The 20,102-nt window shown below is 43.5% G+C and overlaps 1 protein-coding gene across 1 annotated transcript in view; it reads right to left on the reverse strand.

The window, feature by feature from the left end:
* The window catches only part of PTPN22 (protein tyrosine phosphatase non-receptor type 22), a gene marked incomplete at its 3' end in the record, with an annotated part of 88,167 nt that overhangs the window by 60,958 nt on the left and 7,107 nt on the right, over positions 1-20,102 (reverse strand). The window contains exon 2 of the mRNA XM_080691504.1: positions 3,521-3,608. Coding sequence (XP_080547630.1) covers positions 3,521-3,607 — 87 coding nt within the window. The 5' untranslated portion in view covers position 3,608. The remainder of the gene's footprint in view (positions 1-3,520; positions 3,609-20,102) is intronic.

Below are 20,102 nucleotides of genomic sequence, written 5' to 3' on the forward strand. Positions count from 1 at the left end.
CTCCGTTGGCGATATCTGCTTTCTAATTATACTTATATCTCTTATGAACTTTTCTAAGTGTGCGTTATATTTTACAATTATAAAACAGCTAAAACATATAAAGCATAAAAAGTTCTTATAAAGGTAAGAAATGACCATACTTGTATTGGTTTCTTTTTTTGTGTGTGTGTGATACTGGGGTTCCTGGAAGCCCTTCTACCTCCAGGCTACACTCCCAGACCTATTTTATATTTTGAAACAGGGTCTCTTATGTCAACACGGCTGGCTTCGAACCTGTACAATTCTCCTGTCTCCGCCTCCCAAGCGTGGGGATTACAAGCGTGTACCACCATGCCCGGCAATACTTACTTGTATTGTTAAAAGATCACTTGGGCTGGGTAGAGTGGCGCACACTTGTAATCCCAGTACTTAGGAGGTGGAAACAGGAGGATCTCAGGTTTGAGAACAGCCTCAGCCACTTATCCAGACTCTCAGCAACCTAATAAAACCCTGTTTGAAAACAAAAAAATAAAAAGGGCTGGGGGTGTAGCTTGGAGGTGGAATGCCCTTGAGTTCAATCCTAGTACCCAAAAAGGGTCACTTGAGGGTTGAACGGAAAATTAATTGAAGGCAGAGCAAGGCTACAGGCAGAGAAACCAGTCAGGAGGCAGCTACTATAATTTAGTGTGAGATTATAATGACCTCAGTTTAAAAAAGGTAAAAAGTGGCTGGGCCCAGTGGCACATACCTGTAATCCCAGTGCTTGGGAGGCTGAGATAGGAGGAACACAGATTTGAGGCCAGTGCACAGTAACTCAACAAGAGCCTATTTCAAAATAAAGTAGGGTAGGGGGGTGTATCTCAGAGGTAGAATGTTGCTGGATTCAATTCCCAGTAACAGACACACACACACACACACATACACACACACACACACACACACACACACACACACACACGGGATGTAATCTGTTCTTTTGAAGAAAAATAAAACAGAGCTGGCACTGCCCCTCAGCTTGCTTTTAACCTCTATGCCTGGGTGAATTTGGCTCAGGAATTATATATAGTCCAAGGGCAGGCACATCTCTAAACAGACACACGGACTAGGACTTCCTTCTTAACTCTTCTCTGGGAACTCCCCAGAGGGCTTCTGAATACCTGGCTAATAGCAGTAGGAAAACATTTTTCTTTTTTTTTTTTTTTTTTTTTTTGGTGGCACTGGGGGTAGAACCCAGTGGCTCAGACCTAGTTTTATACTTTATTTGGAAACAGGGTCTCACTAAGTTGCTGAGAGCCTCACTAAGCAGCTGAGGCTGGCTTCGAACCTGCGCGATCCTCCTGTCTCAGCCTCCCAAGCGCGGGGATTACAAGCGTGCGCCACCACGCCCGGCTCAATATTTCTATTTTTATTCTTATTTTTTGTGATACTGAGGATCAAACCCAGGGCATTCTACCTCTGAGCTACATCCTCATACCTTTTTATTTCTTATTTTGAAACAGGGCCCTGCTAAATTGCTAAGGCTGTCCTCGAACCTGTGATTCTCCTGTCTCTGCCTCCCAAGTATTGGGATCACAGGTGTAGGCCACCACACCTGGCTAGGGAAACATTTTTATGATACCATGATATCCAAGATGAGCTGACACAGGGGTTTGACATCATAATATCTAATCACCCAATCATGATATCTGATCATTGGAAACTGTAAAGTGAAAATACATCTTCCAAAACGTTAACTCTAAGTGCAAAAGCTCTTGTCTATTATGTTCACTACCATATCCTTAGTGACTAGAGCTGGACTTGGTACGTGGTAGGTGCTCACTAAGTAATACTGGATTTTTTTTTTTTAAGATAGTTGTCTTGCTAAGTCATCCAAGCAGGCCTGGAACTTGTAATCCTCCTGCCTCAGCCTACTGAGTAGCTCAGACTATAGGCGCCTGGCTCACATTTTATCATCATCATCATCATCATCATCATCATCATCATCATCAATATTGATATTTAATCATCACAACAATCCTGCAAACATAAGTTGGATCTGAATTATTATCCCTATTTCATAAATTAAAAAACAGAAATTTGGGGAGGTTAAGGGACATGTTAAGAAGCTGATAATTTGATAACAATCGTTTCTCTTGTTTAGTCCTACTTCTTCAGAGCTGAAGAGTTAAGGCTGAGTGATCTTATAATTCTGAAACACCAGCTAAAAGTATTCTTAAACACGTAAGCAGTACTGTCAGACACCCTATGTTATCTGATGTGCCAGGTAATATGGTGCAGGAGGCCTACCGGCTTCCCTCACATAGGTAACCCCAGGTCCCCCAGGGAGACGGTGGTTCCCCTGGGCCACTCAGATCCACCTGAGCTGAAGTTACTTTGTGCTCAGGGTTCTCTCCAGGTTCCTCACTTGCCTTTACTGCTCACCCTAGTCATTCTACCTCCAAGTCTTCTGAGAGAGTCATTCTACCTCTCCAAGAAGTAGATATTCAGGAAACTGCCAGGCAGGTATGTTGAGTACTGTGATCCTCCTGTCTCAGCCTCCTAAGTACTATCATCCCAGCAAGAGGCTAAGCAGAATACTATCATCCCAGTACTTAGGAGGCTGAGACAGGAGGATCACGGGTTTGAAGTTAATCTTAGCAACTTAGCGAGAGGCTCAGCAATTTAGCAAGATCCTGTTTCAAAATAATTTTCTTTTTTGGCAGTACTGAGGATTAAACCCAGGGGCATTCTACCTTTGAGCTATGCCCCCAGCCCTATTTTTATTCTTAATTTTTGAAACAGGGTCTTACTAAGTTGCAGAGGGCCTCACTAAGTAGCTGAGGCTGGCCACAAACTTGTAATCCTCCAGTCTCACCTCCCAAGTGCTAGGATTACAAGTGTGCACCACCATGCCTGGCTCAAAATAAAAAAAATTTAAAAAGGCTAGGATGGGTGTAGCTCAGAGGCAAAATGTCCCTGGATTCTTCAATCTCCAGTACCAAAAAAAAAAAAAAAAAAAAAAGGCTAAGGAAACTGTTATTGCAAAAACACATTTCCCCTCCCCCAGGAAAAAGAAAAGAAAAAAAAAATGTCAATGAGTAGTTTTGGCAATCGTCAAAAACCTCTGTCATCCAAATGGAATCCTATGGTGAGGCTAAAAACATAATGTTCCATGAAAAATTAATCTTGGTCTATTTCCTCTTAAATACTAGTTAAAATTAGTAATTTGAAGCATAAACCACAATTCTGATGCCCTAGGGAACTCTGGACGTTCAATTCATGTTAGTATTTATACAAGTGGAATCGTATACACCTTCTGTAGGATTTTCAGTCAAATTCCAAAGAACCAAAAACCAAATATCAAAATGAGTATTTTTGAGAAAATGCCCAAGATACACCAAACTACTGAGAGAAGTCGAACCTTGAAGCTGCCTTCTTCCTTCTCCTGAGAGGTTTAATATTCACTTCATCCCGAGAGTGATTTGGTCTAGGAGACTTGGACCAACCACCACAGCCAGTTCCCATACCTAGCTACGCGGAGAGCATGATATAGAAGACTCACCAGAAACTCACTGACAAACTCCTCACGGTTTGTTTTCTTGTTTTGGGCCTCATCCAAGAGCTTCTGCAGAATGTCTCTTTGGTCCATGCTGCAGAGCAAGAGCAGGAGTGTGAGAAGGGTTGAGGGAGGGCATGTCAAATGTGTGTCATGGCTGAGGCACCGGCGAGAAGCCACTGCTGCCACCTGAGAGCGGAGCACGCTGGAGGCTGTGGTTTACTGACTTCATCACCAGCCCTGGAGGAAATTAGTACGAAACCAGCCTCTGTGGTCACAGAACAAAGCCATTGCCTCACTCCAGGGCCCTAGTGCCTTCCTTCTCAACAAAGGAAACCAGTTATAACTCAAGTTTTCTAATAAGCAAGAGGCTAACCAGAACAGAAAATGTTTTCTGCTGAGCTCAGAGACAGTTCCACTCGTCACCTTGAAGCCAAATTCATCCTTCCTACAGAAAAGGCAGAATGGAAATCCTCCCAGACAGTACTGCCTCTCCCTAGTCCCCAGGGGACATCAAGGCCCTGGGGACACCTGTTTCCTCCTGCTCCAAAGACACACTGTAAAACTCAGCCCTGCAGGAGGCGGCACCATCTGGAGTTGTGTGTCTCCCGCTTGGACTCGGCTCCTTCAAGTCTCGTCAGGGTGATCAGTGGCAAACTTCTGTTCATCAGAGAAGGTGTTTCTATTCAGAACTTTTAAGTCTGCCATGTAGACCCCAGATTCCCTCTTGGATGAAGCAGAGTCTGCTGCTTCTACCAGAGACTGTGTCTCTCCCTGGACTGAGGAAGTGCTGGCCTCCGCTAAGGAGGTGTTGCTGATCTCAGCACCTTGTCAACCCAGCACTGGGTAAAAGACCCCGAGTGTGGACCTGCATGGGATGAGGAGCAAGTGGCCTCCAAGGGCGGTGAGAAGGCAGTGACCACACGACTCACAGTATTCCCCAGAACATAATGCAGCCAAACAGTGAAGCAACAACAAGAAAATAAAAACAGCTACCTTGCAGCCAAGAGTAACTTCCAGGTGGGAAAGCCTGAAGAGAGCCAGGCGCAGTGCAGGCAGGTCTGTTGTCCCAGCTCCTCAGGAGGCCGAGGCAGGAGGATCGCTGGAGCCCAGGAGTTCAGGGGCAGCCTAGGAACGCAAAGAGACCCCATCTCAACAACGACAACAACAAAAACCCCGAAAAACTGTTTCTAGAGAAGACGTTTTTACTCTGCAACCAATGTCTTAGAAAGGATACTACTTAGCCGGGCGTGGTGACGCACGCCCGCGCTTGGGAGGCTGAGACAGGAGGATCGTGCAGGTTCGAAGCCAGCCTCAGCTACTTAGTGAGGCTCTCAGCAACTTAGTGAGACCCTGTTTTAAATAAAATAGGTCTGGGAGTGTAGCCCAGAGTTAGAAGGGCTTCCAGGAACCCCAGTTCCAAAAAGAAAAAAGAAAAAAGTATAAAGAGATTGTTAAAAAAAAAAAAAGAAAGAAAGGATACTACTTTAGGAAGCCATCCTGAAGGCAGGCTGGTCTAGAAAAGCTTCTACATCTCAGCTTGCATAAATTCTCTCCTCCTAGTACTTGGGAGTCTGAGAGGAGGATCATAGGTTCGAGGATAGCCTCAGGAACTTAGTGAAACCCTGCTTCAAAATAAGAAATAAAATAGGGCTAGGGATGTGGCTCAGAGGTAGAATGCCTCTGGGTTCAATCTCCAGCACCAAAAACAAACAAATAAACAAAATAAATAAATAATTTCCTCAATGGGTATAATCCACCCAAGGTCTAATTCAGTGTGAGAACACCCCAAAATCAACATAGTAGCTCTGTTTGAATGCAGAGGCTCAATAAATAATACTAGCCTGGAGTAATCCTGAGGAAAACTGGGAAATGTGTTGTTTGGACTTCCTCTATTTAAGCTATTAGCAATCTGTTCTGTTTTTGCAACATTATTCAAACTCCCTTTAGGAAAACATGATTCTGAACACTAATGAGGGTGAATCATCTTTATTGAGCTCTATAGTAAGAAAGGAAAGATAATTGAAGTATCATAGTTATAAGCGACTTAAAGACAATATTCTAAATAATTTCAATCCTGTCTATATAAATTAAAATAAAATATAATTCTTCAGCAATATTTGTTGGAAATAGGGTAAAATTTATAATATTGATTTCATGATATTTATATAATAATTTAACATTTTTCAGATTATTCTAATATAGCATTAAAGAAGAATTTCTTGCTGCCCCCAAATAATACACTGTTTGCCTTTTTAAAAATTTATAAAATATGGGAAATCTTTACATTTAAAAATGATACAATTTCAAGTTTGCAACAACCACCGCATATAAGAATATGTAGTTAAGTCTAAAAGCGGCAAAAACGGCCGGGCGTGGTGGCGCACGCTTGTAATCCCCGCGCTTGGGAGGCAGAGACAGGAGGATCACGCAGGTTTGAAGCCAGCCACGCGCACTGGCTTAGGAGACCCTGTTTCCAAATAAAAATGTAAAAATAGGTCTGGGAGTGTAGCCCGGAGGTAGAAGGGCTTCCAGGAACCCCAGTACCACCACCAAAAAAAAAAAAAAAAAAAAAAAGCGGCAAAAAAAAAGTGCAGTTAAGTGGAGTCTAAAAAAAATTAGAATCACTTGTGCAAGCCAGGCATGGTAACACACACCTGTAGTCTCAGTACTTGAGAGGCTGGGACAGAAGGATTGCAGGTTTATGGCCAACCTCAGCTACTTAGTGAGGCCCTCAGCAAGTTAGGGAGACCCTGTTTCAAAATAAAGAATAAAAAATAGGGCTGGAGGTGTAGCTCAGAGGTAGAATGCCTCTGGATTCAAATCCCAGGACTGGAAAAAAAAAAATCAGTTCTGTAACTGTGATGGGATTAAGGATATTTTTTAAATTACACTGCTGTGTGTGTGTGTGTGTGTGTGTGGTCCTGGGGATTGAGCCCTGGAGCATTCTACCTCTGAGCTACATCCCCACCCCGATTGAAACAAGGTCTCAATAAATTATAGAGACCCTCCAAGTTGCAGAGGCTGGCCGCAAACCTAGGATCCTCCTGTTTCAGACTCCCAAGTACTGGGATTACAAACATGCACCACCATGTTTGGCTATTACACTACTTTTAAATTACAAAACAAATGAACAAACAAACACAAAATCCATTAATTTGTTAAAAAATTACTAACTAAATGCAAAACACTGTTAGCTGGTAGGAATACTATATGAGGAAGCCAGAATATGGCTAAAAACAAAACACTTTGTTTAGTTCTGCATCTCAGAACTAAAGAAAAGATCTCATTATTAATAAAAATTAAAATATTCCAGAATAATTTATTTGTAGGGTAGCAAATGATAATCCTAAAAAAAAATTGATAGGGCTAGGAGTGTAGCTGAGAGGTTGAATACCTCTGGATTCAAGTCCCAGTGCCACAAAACAAAACAAAAACCTGAGACTTTATTCTTTATTAATTAGTTAAGCCAAGGATACCTATTAAAGCATAACCCAAGTCTATTTTGGTCAAGCCCATAATTCAGAACAATCTCATACTTAGTCTCTTCTTAAGGAAGGAGATAGAAATAAATATGAGATAAAAAACTTTCTTAGATACTGTCATAGTCATTTACCCAAAACCTAAGGATCCGTAAGTGGTATCCTGTTAGAACTCTAGGATTCTTTTTTAAAGTAAGCAGCAATTCGAGTCGGGCGTGGTGGCGCACACTTGTAATCCCAATATTCAGGAGGATGAGACCAGAGGATCGCGGTTCATGGACAGCCTCAGCTACTTAGTGAAGCCCTCTGCAACTCAGTGAGACCCTGTCTCAAAATAAAAAATAAAAAATTGGGCAGGGGGGGTGTAGCTTGGAGGTCAAATGCCCCTGGGTTCCATCCCCAGACCCGCAAAAAAACCAAAAATTTAAGCAACAATTCTTAGGAGTTTGTTCTACTGTAAAACCAAAGGTATAGGAACATTCTGAAATAACTAACCTCAAAAACCCACTTAGCTAAAAGGCCATTTCCTTAGCAGACCACTCAAGCAAGCAAAAAACAAACTGAAGGAGAAAACAAAAACCACCTTGGGTCGGCCTGCCTGCCTGCCTTCCTTCCTTCCTTCTTTCCTTTCTTTCATTCTTTTTTCTTTCCTTTCTTGTACTGGGGATTGAACTCAGGGGCATTCTAACTAGCTACACCTCCAGCCCATTTTTATTTTTATTTTGAAACAGGATCTCACTAAGTCTCTGAGGCTGGCCTCGACCCTGGCTTCAGTCTTCTTCTTCTTTTTTTTTATTTCTTCTTCTTCTTCTTCTTCTTCTTCTTCTTCTTCTTCTTCTTCTTCTTCTTCTTCTTCCTCCTCCTCCTCCTCCTCCTCCTCCTCCTCCTCCTCCTCTTCTTCTTCCTCCTCCTCTTCCTCCTCCTCCTCTTCCTCCTTCTTCTTTTTCTCTTAGTGATACTGAGGATGGAACCCTTTTACCTCCAGGCTACACTCCCAGACCTATTTTATATTTTATTTGGAAACAGGGTCTCTTAAACCAGCGAGTCTGGCTTCGAACCTGTGCGATCCTCCTGTCTCCACCTCTTAAGCGCAGGGATTACAAGCGTGCGCCACCACGCCCGGCATATTTTTTATTATTTATTTTGAAACAGGGTTTCACTGAGTTGCAAAGGACCTCACTAAGTAGATGAAGCCGTGCGTGAACCACGATCCTACTCTCTCAGCCTTCCAAATGCTGGGGTTACAAGAGTGTTCCACCACGCCAGGCTTCAGTCTTATTTTTAACAGATGTAAGCTACTTGGCTTTTCACACTTCCTTCTACATGTACAGCATGGCAACAGGAGCACAGCACTTGCCCAGGAAGATAGTGTTGACTCATTTGTATCTTGTGGGAAGATCAAGAGCTGGGGAGGAGAAACAGGTCATGCAGCAAAGGTTGGCAATTTCCTAAAAGAATTTTAGTATTTCGATGAAACATTTAAACCAGTCTGGCATAAGCTGTAAGTGAACACAATAATTCCATGCAATAAAAGATTCAAACACTTTGCCAAAAACAAATAGATGAGCTAGCTCTAGGAGGTAGTGGTGAGGAGGGAGCCACAGCTCACTGCTGCCTCTAGTGTTCTCAGGGAAGGACACAGCAGAAAAGAATGCAATTTTCTAGCCTGGCGAGGTGACGCAGGTTTGTAATTCCCGCATTTGGGAGGCTTAGACAGGAGGATCTGTTTGTGGACAGCCTCAGCTACATAGGAAGCCCTTTGCAACTCAGTGAGATCCTGTTTCAAAAAATAGAATAAAAAATAAGGTTAGGGCTATAGCTCAAAGGTAGACTGCCCCTATGTTCCATCTCTAGTACCACAAAAAAAATGCAATTTTCTCTATTATACCCCCCTCTTTTCTTTTTCGGTACTGGAGATAGAACTCAGGGGCATTCTACCACCGAGTTACACTCTCAGCCCTATTTTTTATCCTTTATTTATTTATTTGGTGGTACTGGGGTTCCTGGAAGCCTTTCTACTTCCAGGCTACACTCCCAGACCTATTTTATATTTTTATTTGAAAACAGGGTCTCTTAAGCCAGTGTGGCTGGCTTCGAACCTGTGAGATCCTCCTGCCTCCACCTCCCAAGCGTGGGGATTACAAGTGTGCACCACCACACCCGGCTATCCTTTATTTTTGACACAGGGTCTCAATGAGTTGCAAAGGGCCTAAGTAGCTGAGGCTGTCTGAGAACTTCGGTCCTCCTGTCTCAGTCTCCCAAATACTAGTATTATAAGTGTGTGCCACCACGCCTGACTTCAAAAAACCCCTTTTTTGTTTGTGTACAATTTACAAAACTAATCTGAAAGTGGGATGTATGTGCAAAAGTCTTCAAAAAGTGCAAATTTAGGATATAGTAAGTGCTTTGCAAGTTAGTTTATTTTTTTTCTTTTGGTGGTATTGGGGGTGGAACCTAGGGGCTTTCTACCAGACCTATTTTATATTTTATTTGGAAACAGGTGTCACTAAGTTGCTGAGAGCCTCACTAAGTAGCTGAGGCTGGCTTTGAACCTGTGCGATCCTCCTGTCTCAGCCTCCCAAGCACAAGTATTAAAGCCTACGCCACCACGCACGGCTGCAGGTTACTTTCAAAAACTGTGTGCCACAGCTGGGCTTTACATTGTCAACTTTTTAAAATAATTTTTTTGGCACTGGGGACTGAACCAGGGGGATTCTACCTCTGAGCTACACCCCAGCCCTATTTTATTTCTTATTTGGAAACTCACTAGTTGATGAGAATCTCACTACTTGTGGAGGCTGTCCTTGAGCCTGCAGTCTTCCTGTCACAGCCTCCTAAGTACTGGGATTACAGGCATATACCACAATGCTTGGCTCAATCAAATCATGTCCCCAGACAGAGGATGAGTGCACATGGCATCTCTGCTGGCTCTGAGCTTTAGTGGACCATGAGCATAACTCACTGCACTATCTTGCCAGATTCTACACTGACTTGACTGGGCATAATTCAGAAAGGAAACTGGATGTGGTGGCTCACACCTGAGATCCCAGTACTTGGGAGGCTGAGATAGGAGGATCGCAGGTTCAAGGACAGCCTTAGTAAATAGTAAGACTCTCATCAACCTAGACCCTGTTTCAAAATTAAAAGAATAAAATAAAATAGGGCTGGGATTGTAGCTTGGAGGTAGAATGATCCTGGGTTCAACCCCCAGTATCATAAAAACAAAAAACACAAAGGAAAAGCTCACATTCATTCCATTCTTTTGGAATTTTGTGATTGCACTTAATAACACCCTAATGGGATATCTTCCACATAGAGTATTATGGTATTTCTTCGAGTAATTGCAACTTTTATTTTATGCAGTACCGGGAATGGAAACCAGGGGCATTGCACCTCCGAACTACACCCCCAGTCCTATTTTTTTTTTAGTCTTTTTATTTTTTTGAAACAGGGTCTTACTGAGTTGCAAAGGTGTCTCCCTAAGTAGCCGAGGCTGTCCTGCCCTCCAGTCTCCGCCTCCCGAATGCTGGAATTACAGGCGCACAGCACCATGGCCAGCATTCATTCATTCATTCATTCTTGCTGGGGATTGAACCCAGAGGCATTCTCTGGACTACATCTCCAGCCCTATTTTTTATTCTATTATTTTTTTGTACTGGAGATGGAACCCAGGGGCTTTCTACCACTAGGCTACACTCCCAGACCTATTTTATATTTTATTTGGAAACAGGGTCTCACTAAGTTGCTGAGAGCCTCACTAAGTAGCTGAGGCTGGCTTCGAGCCTGCGTGATCATCCTCTCAAGCCCTGGAATGACAAGTGTGTGTCACCATGCCCGACTCAAATTTCTGTTCTTTTGACTCACTCAGATCTCCAACCAGTCAGTGACAATGGTAAACTCACCCTTATGGTTTTCTGTGGCTTTAGCTGTACAGAGCAAATTCATTTCAATACTATGTCCACCCTTATGTGTCTGTAGAGATATGTGTGCAAACATTCCTATCTTCCATAGATTTCCATAAATCTTTTGGTCGATAAGAAGGTCAGACAGAGGTGTCCTATATAAGTCCACACTGGAAAGTGCATATCAAGAGAGGGACACAGGATGCGAAGGCCCAGGGTGAAAATTCTCCACGTAATAGATGGGTCTTGTGCTGCCCATGCTTACAAACAAGTGGACCCATCTATTACGTGGAGAATTTTCACCCTGGAGTACAATGATGGTTCTATGGTTGGCTTTTTTTTTTTTTTTTTTTTTTTTTGGTGCTGAGGATTGAACCCAAGGGCACTCTACCTCCAAATTACACCTCTAGCCCTATTTTTTTTTTTTTGAAACAGGGACTTGCTAGGTTGCCAAGAATGTCACTACTTGCTGAGGCTGTCCTTAAACCTGCATTCCTCCTATCTCAACCTCCCAAATACAGAAATTACAGGTGTGTGCCACCATGCTGGACTTGGTGGGACATCTTGGTGCTTGTTCCATCTCTGGTGCTTGAAGATGAATTTAATTTTTTGATTTGAAACAGGGTCTTTCTAGGTTGCTGAGAGTCTTGCTATGTTGCTGAGGCCATCCTTGAACCTGTGATCCTCACATCAGACCCTCCCAAGTACTGAGATTACAGGTATGTACCACTGTGCCTGGCTAGCAATAAGCTCTTAGGTGATCTTCCTATTTATATAGCTGCCATTCTGGAATCTGCTGGCAACCAAAGCTGAAATAAATTTTTTTTGTGTGTTACTGGGGTTCCTGGAAGCCCTTCTACTTCCAGGCTACACTCCCAGACCTATTTTATACTTATATTTGGAAACAGGGTCTCTTACACCAGCACGGCTGGCTTCGAACCTGCGCTATCCTCCTGTCTCCGCCTCCCAAGCATGGGGATTTTAAGCATGCACCACCACGCCCGGCGTGAAAGAAAAATTTTAAAACTTCACTCTAAGAACCAAATATGAACTAGGCATGGTGGCACACTTTTAATCCCAGTACTTGAGAGGCTGAGAAAGGAAGATCACAGGTTTGAGGACAGCTTCAGCAAGTAATGAGAATCATCAGTCTAAAGAGACCCCGGTTCAAAATAAAAATAAAAGCAGGGTGTGGTGGCTCGTGCTTGTAAATTCAGCATTTGAGAGGCTGAGACAGGAGGATCACAGGTTTGCAGACAGCCTCAGCTCCTTATTGAGACCCTTTGCAACTCAGTGAGACCCTGTTGCAAAATAAAGAATAAAAAATAGGCCTGGAGTGTAGGTCAGAGATAGAATTCTCTGGGTTCTATCCCTAGCACTGCAAAAATAAGTAAATAAGTAAGTAAGTAAGTAAATTAAAAAATAAATAAATAAATATAAAAAGGATTGGGGAGTGTAGCTTAGAGGTAGAATATCCCAGTAAAATGCACACACACACACACACACACACACACACACACACACACATATGAAGGCATACAATCAAACTGTCTTCTATGCATTGGTAGAGCCCACATGCTTACCATGGCTTTGAGTACACCTAAAATAAGTCTGCTGTGATAAAGTAGTCGTGTGCTGTGCCACGTGGTGAGGCTTGGTAAAGCTCCGCTCTGGCTAGCTCCGCACTATGGAGGCTCCGGGTCTCTTGGCTATCTATACTTCTTGTCTTTTGACTGAGCACCTTGGCTATGCCAAGAACAGATGGGCCTTCCCTACAGGGAGGCCAGGAACCTGGCAAAGAGTGCTTCCCTCAGTGCTGTGCCCAAGCAGCAGGACCATCTATGAAAGGAAAGGTGTTCCTACTAAGGTGCCAGGCAAAAAGGCCCCAAAGCCAGAAAGAGGTGGCCTTTCTCTTCAGTATAGATTGTTTTCTCCTTATAAAAGGACATAGAAGAGGCTTTAAAATACTTCTAATGAGCCAGGCATGGTGGCGCACATTTGTAATCCCAGCATTCGGGAGGCCGAGACAGGAGGTTCACAGTTCGAAGACAGCCTCAGCTACTTTAGTGAAGCCCTTTGCAACTCAACGAGACCCTGTTTCAAAATAAAGAATAAAAAATAGGGCTGGGGGTGTAGCTCAGAGTTCCATCCCCAGTACCACACACAAAAAAAGTAAAACAAAACAAAACTTCTAATGAAGCTTGTCATGCTTTCTCATTGTCCACATGAAGGTTGTCTCCTAATCTGCCTCTTAGTAACACAGCATCCTTTTTTTTTTTTTTTTCCTGATGCCAGGTATTGAACCCAGAGTGATTCTACCAATGAGCTACATCCATCCCATTCTATCTCTGATCTACACACCAGCCCTTTTTATTTTTAAACAGGTCTTAAACTCGGCCTGGTGGCGCACACCTGTAATCCCAGTACTTGTGAGGCTGAACCAAGAGGATCACAGATTTGAAGCTGCCTTAGTGATTTAGTGAGGCTATCCACAACTCAGTAAGACCTTGTTTCCAAGTAAAAAATAAAATAGTGCCGGGGTGTAGATCAGAGATTGAATGTCCCTGGGTTCATTGCCTAGTTCCTGGCCTCCCTGGGAAGGAGGAAGGAAGGAACTAAGGAAGGAAGGAGAAAAGAAAAAAAGAAATAGGGTCTTCCTAAGTTGCCCAGATTGGTCTCAAACTAGAGCTCCTCCTGCCTCGTCCTCCCAGTACTGAGACTATAGGTGTGCACCACTGCGCTGCCATCACTACAGCATTCCTAGGCCTCATCAAGCTCTTCAGTTCACCTGCTACAGACTTCATAGTCACCCTCACGCACACCACACAGGGAATCACACTCTGCCTTTGGTTCCAGAATACCAAGAGGCAAGGATCAACTGATAATTTGCAATTGAAGGAACTTACCTTTCTAAACGAGCCAGGAGTAGTAATGCTCACCTATAATATCAGTACTTGGAATGATGAGATAGGAGGAACCCCTGTTTCAAAATAAAAAATAAGCTGGACTGGATGTGGTGGTGTAGGCTTATAATCTCAGTACTTGGGAGGCTGAGACAGGAGGAACCTGGGTTCATAGCCAGCCTCAGCTACTTATTGAGGTCTTCTACAAAATTAAAAATAGGGCCGCAAGTATAGCTCAAGGGTAGAAAGCCCCTGGTTCAATCCCCAGTAATGCATAAAATAAAATAAAATAACAAAATAAAAAGGGCTAGGGGTGCAGCTCAGAGGTAGAATGCAGCTGGGTTCAATCACCAGTGTCATAAAAACTAAAAAATAAAAATAGAGTCAGGACTCTTGGTGAGGCTTGGCATTCTGCTCAACATATAATCAAACATAAAGTCTCATTTCAACTGCTTAGTCATTTAATGAATACGTGTTGTTTGGTTTTTTCTTTTTCGCAGCACTGGAATTGAATCCAGGACCTCATGCATGCTAGACAAGCGCTCTACCATGGAGCCACACATCCAGCCCTTAATGGCTGTCCTTGAACCTACGACCCTCCTTTCTGAGCTTTCCAAGTACTGAGATTATAGATGTGTGCCACCACACCTGGCTATGGTTCCTTTCTCCTGATAGGGTGAGTACACAAATAATATTTTAAGGCTATTTATAATAAGGACCATGAAAGTGGTGCGCACAAAAGTTTGAGGAGGCAAAAATCACTTTTGGGGGTGGGGGGGGTTACCTGGATAGCCCCCATAAGGAAAATGACCACTGAGATGGATCCGGAAGATGTCTACAGTAGAGCTGAGGAAAAGCGATGTGGACACAGGTGACGCGGGGGGTGGCTTCAATGAGTGCTCAGTTTACTAGAGCATTGGGTTTGTAGAGGAGAATCAGCAGCGTAAGGGGAGAAGGGCAGATGTGGACGTCCAGACCTCCCCTGAGGGACTTTGAATCCCTGGCTGAGGAGTCAGGCTTTATTTGGTGGACAGCAGAAAGCTACAAAACATTTTTTTAAAAAACAATCTTGTTAAGCTGGGTGTTGTGGGCATGCTTGTAATCCCAGAATTCGGGAGGCTGAGACAGGAAGATCACGGTTCATGGACAGCCTCAGTTACTTATTGAGGCCCTTTGCTACTCAGTGAGACCCTGTTTCAAAAAATAAGGAATAAAAAATAGGGATGGGGTGCAGCTCGGAGGTAGAATGCCCCTGGGTTCTACCCCAAGGATCGTAAAAAAAAAAAAAAAAAGTCTTGTTGAGATTGTATTGACATACAATAGATTACATATATCAAAGTATAGAGTTTAATAAATTTTAACTACATATATAGTCAAAGTTTTCACTATAGTCAAGTTTTGACTATATTTTGTATATAGTAAAAATATATATATATATATACATACATACATACATACATACATACATACATATATATATGCATATTGTGCCGGTACTGGAAAATTGTTTTGGTATTCATTTCAAAAATGTAAAAAGTAGTCAGGGCCTGGGTGCTGTGCAGGCACTCAGGCAGGGAGGGGGCAGCAGCTGTTACAAAGCAGAGCTCCTCTCTCTCTTTGCCCTTTGTTCTAATGATTAACCTATAATAAAAGCCTTAGAGTCAATTGAAGCTTTTAGCCCTAAAAATATAGAGAGAGGCAATCAGTGCCTCTGTTTACCTCCTCTCCTCTGTGACCTGGCCTGGGTATAGGAAAGGTAAACTCCATGTGCTGCTTCGAAGCACCCATAGTTGATGAGCAGCCAATACCGCCCAATACAGTAGAGGCAAAGGCCAGGTAGACAGTGCACTGTCTGGAGACAAAAAGGCACCACCTGCCTAAGGAATAAGTTACTAACCCATTGTTTTGGTAACTCATATAAGAAGATACCAATACAAATCTATTTAAAAGCTGGGGTCCTGAAAAGGGGTCAGAGTTCCATTTTTGGGGTCTCCAACATGTAGGTCAGCATGCTGCTTTTTCCTTCTCTTCTCTATTGTCTACTGATTTTGTGATAAAGATTTGTTAAAGCTGCACCGAGCTGCCTATTAGTTTTAATTTTTCTATTCAACAAACTTTAGTTGAATAAGAAAAAAGCCCTCATCACTATTTAAACTGTAACATTCGTTGCGACCACAAAGGGACAAGTGGCTCAATAATAAAAATTTGGGGAGTAGCCAGGCGTGGTGGCGCACGCTTGTAATCCCCATGCTTGGAAGGTGGAGACAGGAGGATCACGCTGGTTCGGAGCCAGCCTTGCTGGCTTAAGAGACCCTGTTTTCAAATTAAAAAAATATAAAATAGGTCTGGGAATTTAGCCCGGAGGTAGAAGGGCTTCCAGGAACCCCAGTACCACCAAAAAAAAAAAAAATCAGGGCGGGGGGGTACTGGGCATGGAACTCAGGGCATTCTACCTCTGAGATACACCCCCAGCCCTATTTTTTATTCTTTATGTGTGTGTGTGTGTAGGAGAAAACAGCACATGTCATTTGCAGAAGCTGAGAGCCCAATTCCAATTTGCAGAAGCTGAGAGCAATGGATTTTATCTCCCCACTGAAAGTGGAGGATCACAGCCTCACTATAGAGAGCGGGATCTGCTGCTCCAAGCACACCCTGATCCCCAGCGCAGCACAGAGGAGCACAGCGGCCATGAGCTGAGGTCTCCCGGGACACCCGGTGCAGCGAATCAGCCCAGCAATACCTGCAGGGCTCCTCCAACTTGTCCCAGACATTTTTCTTACATAGTATGTTCTCCAGAATTCCTGCACATGTGTGGCAAGAGCAGTCTACTTTTGGGGAGATATTTTCAAAAATTCAAGGTGGATTGGATTGGATCCGTCTGTCTCTCCCGAATACTGGCTGCTGCCACTACCGCCATTTTGGTCTGTCTCCGCAAAACTTTTCTTACATAGTATGTTGTTCAGAGTTCTGAGCATGTGGGGCAGGAACAGTTTACTTTTGGAGAAATTTCTTCAAAATTTCAAGGTGGATTTGATTGGATCTGTCTGCCTCTCCTGAATACTGGCCATCGCCACCACCTTCATGGTCTCTCTAAGAGAATGTTATTAAGTATTCCTGTGCATGGGTGTCAGGAGCAGTCTGCTTTCTGATCTCTTCTGGGATATTCCTCCAAAAATCACTTTTCTTGGAGTGGCAGGCACCGCGCTGCAGTCTTGCCTCTAATTCTGCCATTTTCCACTCTCTCTTCTATATTTCAGATAGGATGTGATGACTGGAAATGTTTCTGTGTGTTGTCCCATTCAACTAGTAAATAAAAATTTGTTGTCCAGGGTTCCTCAGGGGGATGCATATCATATTCGGACACTGCTAACCATCACCGCTGCGGTCGTGGTTGCCACTGCAGCTGCAACTACAGCCACCATCATCTTCCATATATATATAATCTTGTGGGGGGGCTACTGGGGTTCTTGGAAGCCCTTCTACCTCCGGGCTACACTCCCAGACCTATTTTATACTTTTTTTTAACTTGGAAACAGGGTCTCTTTAGCCAGCGAGGCTGGCTTCGAACCTGCATGATCCTCCTGTCTCCGCCTCCCAAGCACGAGAATTACAAGCGTGTGCCATCACGCCTGGCTTCAATATTTCAATAAAAGAAAACAGTAGGTGTCTTTTGCGGGAGTTGGGGGCCCAAGTACTTAGTAGCAATGTGTTTTATCTCCCCGCCAAGAGTGGAGGCCCACAGCTGCACCACAGAGAGCGGGTTCTGCTGCTCTGAGCGCACCCTGCCCAGCACTGCGCAGAGGAGTCGAAGGCCAGGAGTGCCCTTGGCTCCCGGGACGCGCGGCACTGGCCTACCTGATTATGTGAGGCTCCATCTGACGTGCCCTAAACATTTTTCTTGCATAGTATGTTGTCCAGAGTTCCTGAGCATGTGAGGCGGGTGCAGTCTACTTTCAGGGAGATTTCCTCAAAAGTTCAGCGTGGATCAGAATGAATCTACTTGCCTCTTCCCGATACTGGCCCCTGTTGCCGCCACCATCTTGGCCCTCCTCCCGAGCATTTTTCTTACATAGTATGTTGTCCAGAGTTCCTGAGCATTGTGTGGCAGGAGCAGTCTTTTTTGGGGGAGATTTCTCCAACAGTTCAAGGCGGGTTGGATTGGTTTTTTCTACCTCTCCCGAATACTGGCTGTCATTGCCACTGCCGTCTCCACCATCTTGGTCCACCTCTTCTTTCTTATATTTTAGTTAGGAAGTCGTGGCTATAAATGTTTCTATATATTGTCCCAATCAGATATTAAACCAAAATCTGATGTCTGGGGTTTCTCAGAGGAATACCTGTCCTATTTGGCTGCTGCCAGCTATTGTTGCTGCGGCCGTGGTCACCAATGTGACTGTGGCCACTGCCACCTTCCCAGAAATTCCCCTTTTATTCTTTATTTTGAAACAGGGCCTCACTAAGTTATGGAGGGCCTCACTAAGTAGCTGAGGCTGTGCGTGAACCACGATCCTCCAGTCTCAGCCTCCCAAATGCTGGGATTATAAACGTGCACCACCATACCTGGCCTTATCCTTTATTTTGAAACAGGGTCTCACTGAGTTGCAAAGGGCCTCACTAAGTAGTAGCTTGAGGCTATTCTCGAACCAGGATCCTCCTGTTTCAGCCTCCCAAATGCTGGGATTACAAGCATGAGCCACCATGTCTGACTCAATAATAATTTAATAATTTTCACAGGACTTTTGGTCTGGTGATTCAGTGGGATATAGAATATATATATATATATATATATATATATATATATATATCCATGAAACCACCATAATCAAGATAACATATTCACTCACCCTCAAAAGTTCCACTAAGGATTTTTTGTGTGTGTGGTACTGAGGATGGAACACAGGGACATTCTACCTCTGAGCTTCACCCCCAACCTTATCTTTTATTCTTTATATTGAGACAGGGTCTCACTAAGTTGCAGAGGGCCTTATGAAGTAGCCGAGGCTGGCTGCAAACCTGTAATATTCCTGTCTCAGCCTCCCAAACACTGGGATTACAAGCATGTCCCATACACCCAGCTCCACTGAAGGATTTTAAGAGTATGGCAACCAGACTAATGCTTTTGGAAAGTGTTTTTGGATTTTTAAAAAAAATTGTTATCATCATCATACTAGGGGTTGAGCCCAGGGGCATTTTAACTCTGAGCCACATTCCCCAGCCCTATTTTATTTTTTTATTTTGAAACATGGTCTTGCTAATTTACTAACAGCTTCCTTAAGTTTTTGAGGCTGGCTTTAACCTATAATCCTCCTGCCTCCACCTTTTAAGTACTGGGACCACAGGTGTGTGTCACCATGTCCAGCTGGATTATTTGTTTGTTTGTGGCCCTGGGAATTAAACCCAGGGGCATTCTACCTCCAAGCTACACCCTCAGCCCTACTTAATTTTTTTGTTTTGAAATAGGGTCTTGCTAGGTTTAGGAGTGTCATTACTTGCTGAAGCTGTTCTCAAACCTGTGATCTTCTTGTCTAAGAGTGTACCACCATGCCTAGCTTGAATTGTTTTTTTTTTTTTTTGAAGATTTAAAGAAGTTTATTAAAAGGATAGAAATAAAGAAAATAGTTACAGTCCCATGCCAAAATTGTGCCAGTATTGGGAATGGCCTAGGAAGATTTGAGAAAGCTATGATTATTAATATTTCAAAAATTAGGTGAGGGACGTTCACTACGTCAGAATTACGCAAACAAGATGGAGGTCATGGGTATAAAAATTCCGGTCTACTTGCTGTATCTTGGGAGTGGTGAGTTGGCCCAGGCCACCCTCCCCCCTCATGCCATTTTGGCATGGGGCTGTAACTATTTTCTGTATTTCTATCTTTCTAATAAACTTCTTTAAATCTTCAGCAACTGTCCAAGCTATGCATATTTATTCTTAGCTTAGGACAGGAACCCGTGGTTTATTTCTGTTTTTGGTCATTTTGGATTTTGTTATGGGTTGGGGGAAAGTGTGTCCGGGACCCTCACAGAGGTTCCCGGGGAACAGTTTCCCCACAATCAGACTCTCCCCAAACCGTAACAAAAATGGCATGGGGGGTTGAATTGTTTTTTAAAATGCCCTCTTCTAGCTGAGCATGGTGGCACATGCCTGTAAATACTTTACTTGAGAGGTTTGACACAGGAGGGTTGCAGGTTTGAGGACAGTCTCAGCAACTTAGTGAGACTCAGCAAATTAGCAATACCCTGCTTTAAAATAGAAAATAAAATAGGGCTGAGGGTGTAACTCAGAGGTAGACTACCCCTGGGTT

Source organism: Muscardinus avellanarius (assembly GCF_963383645.1).
Source record: "Muscardinus avellanarius genome assembly, chromosome: 3".
Taxonomy (NCBI): domain Eukaryota; kingdom Metazoa; phylum Chordata; class Mammalia; order Rodentia; family Gliridae; genus Muscardinus; species Muscardinus avellanarius.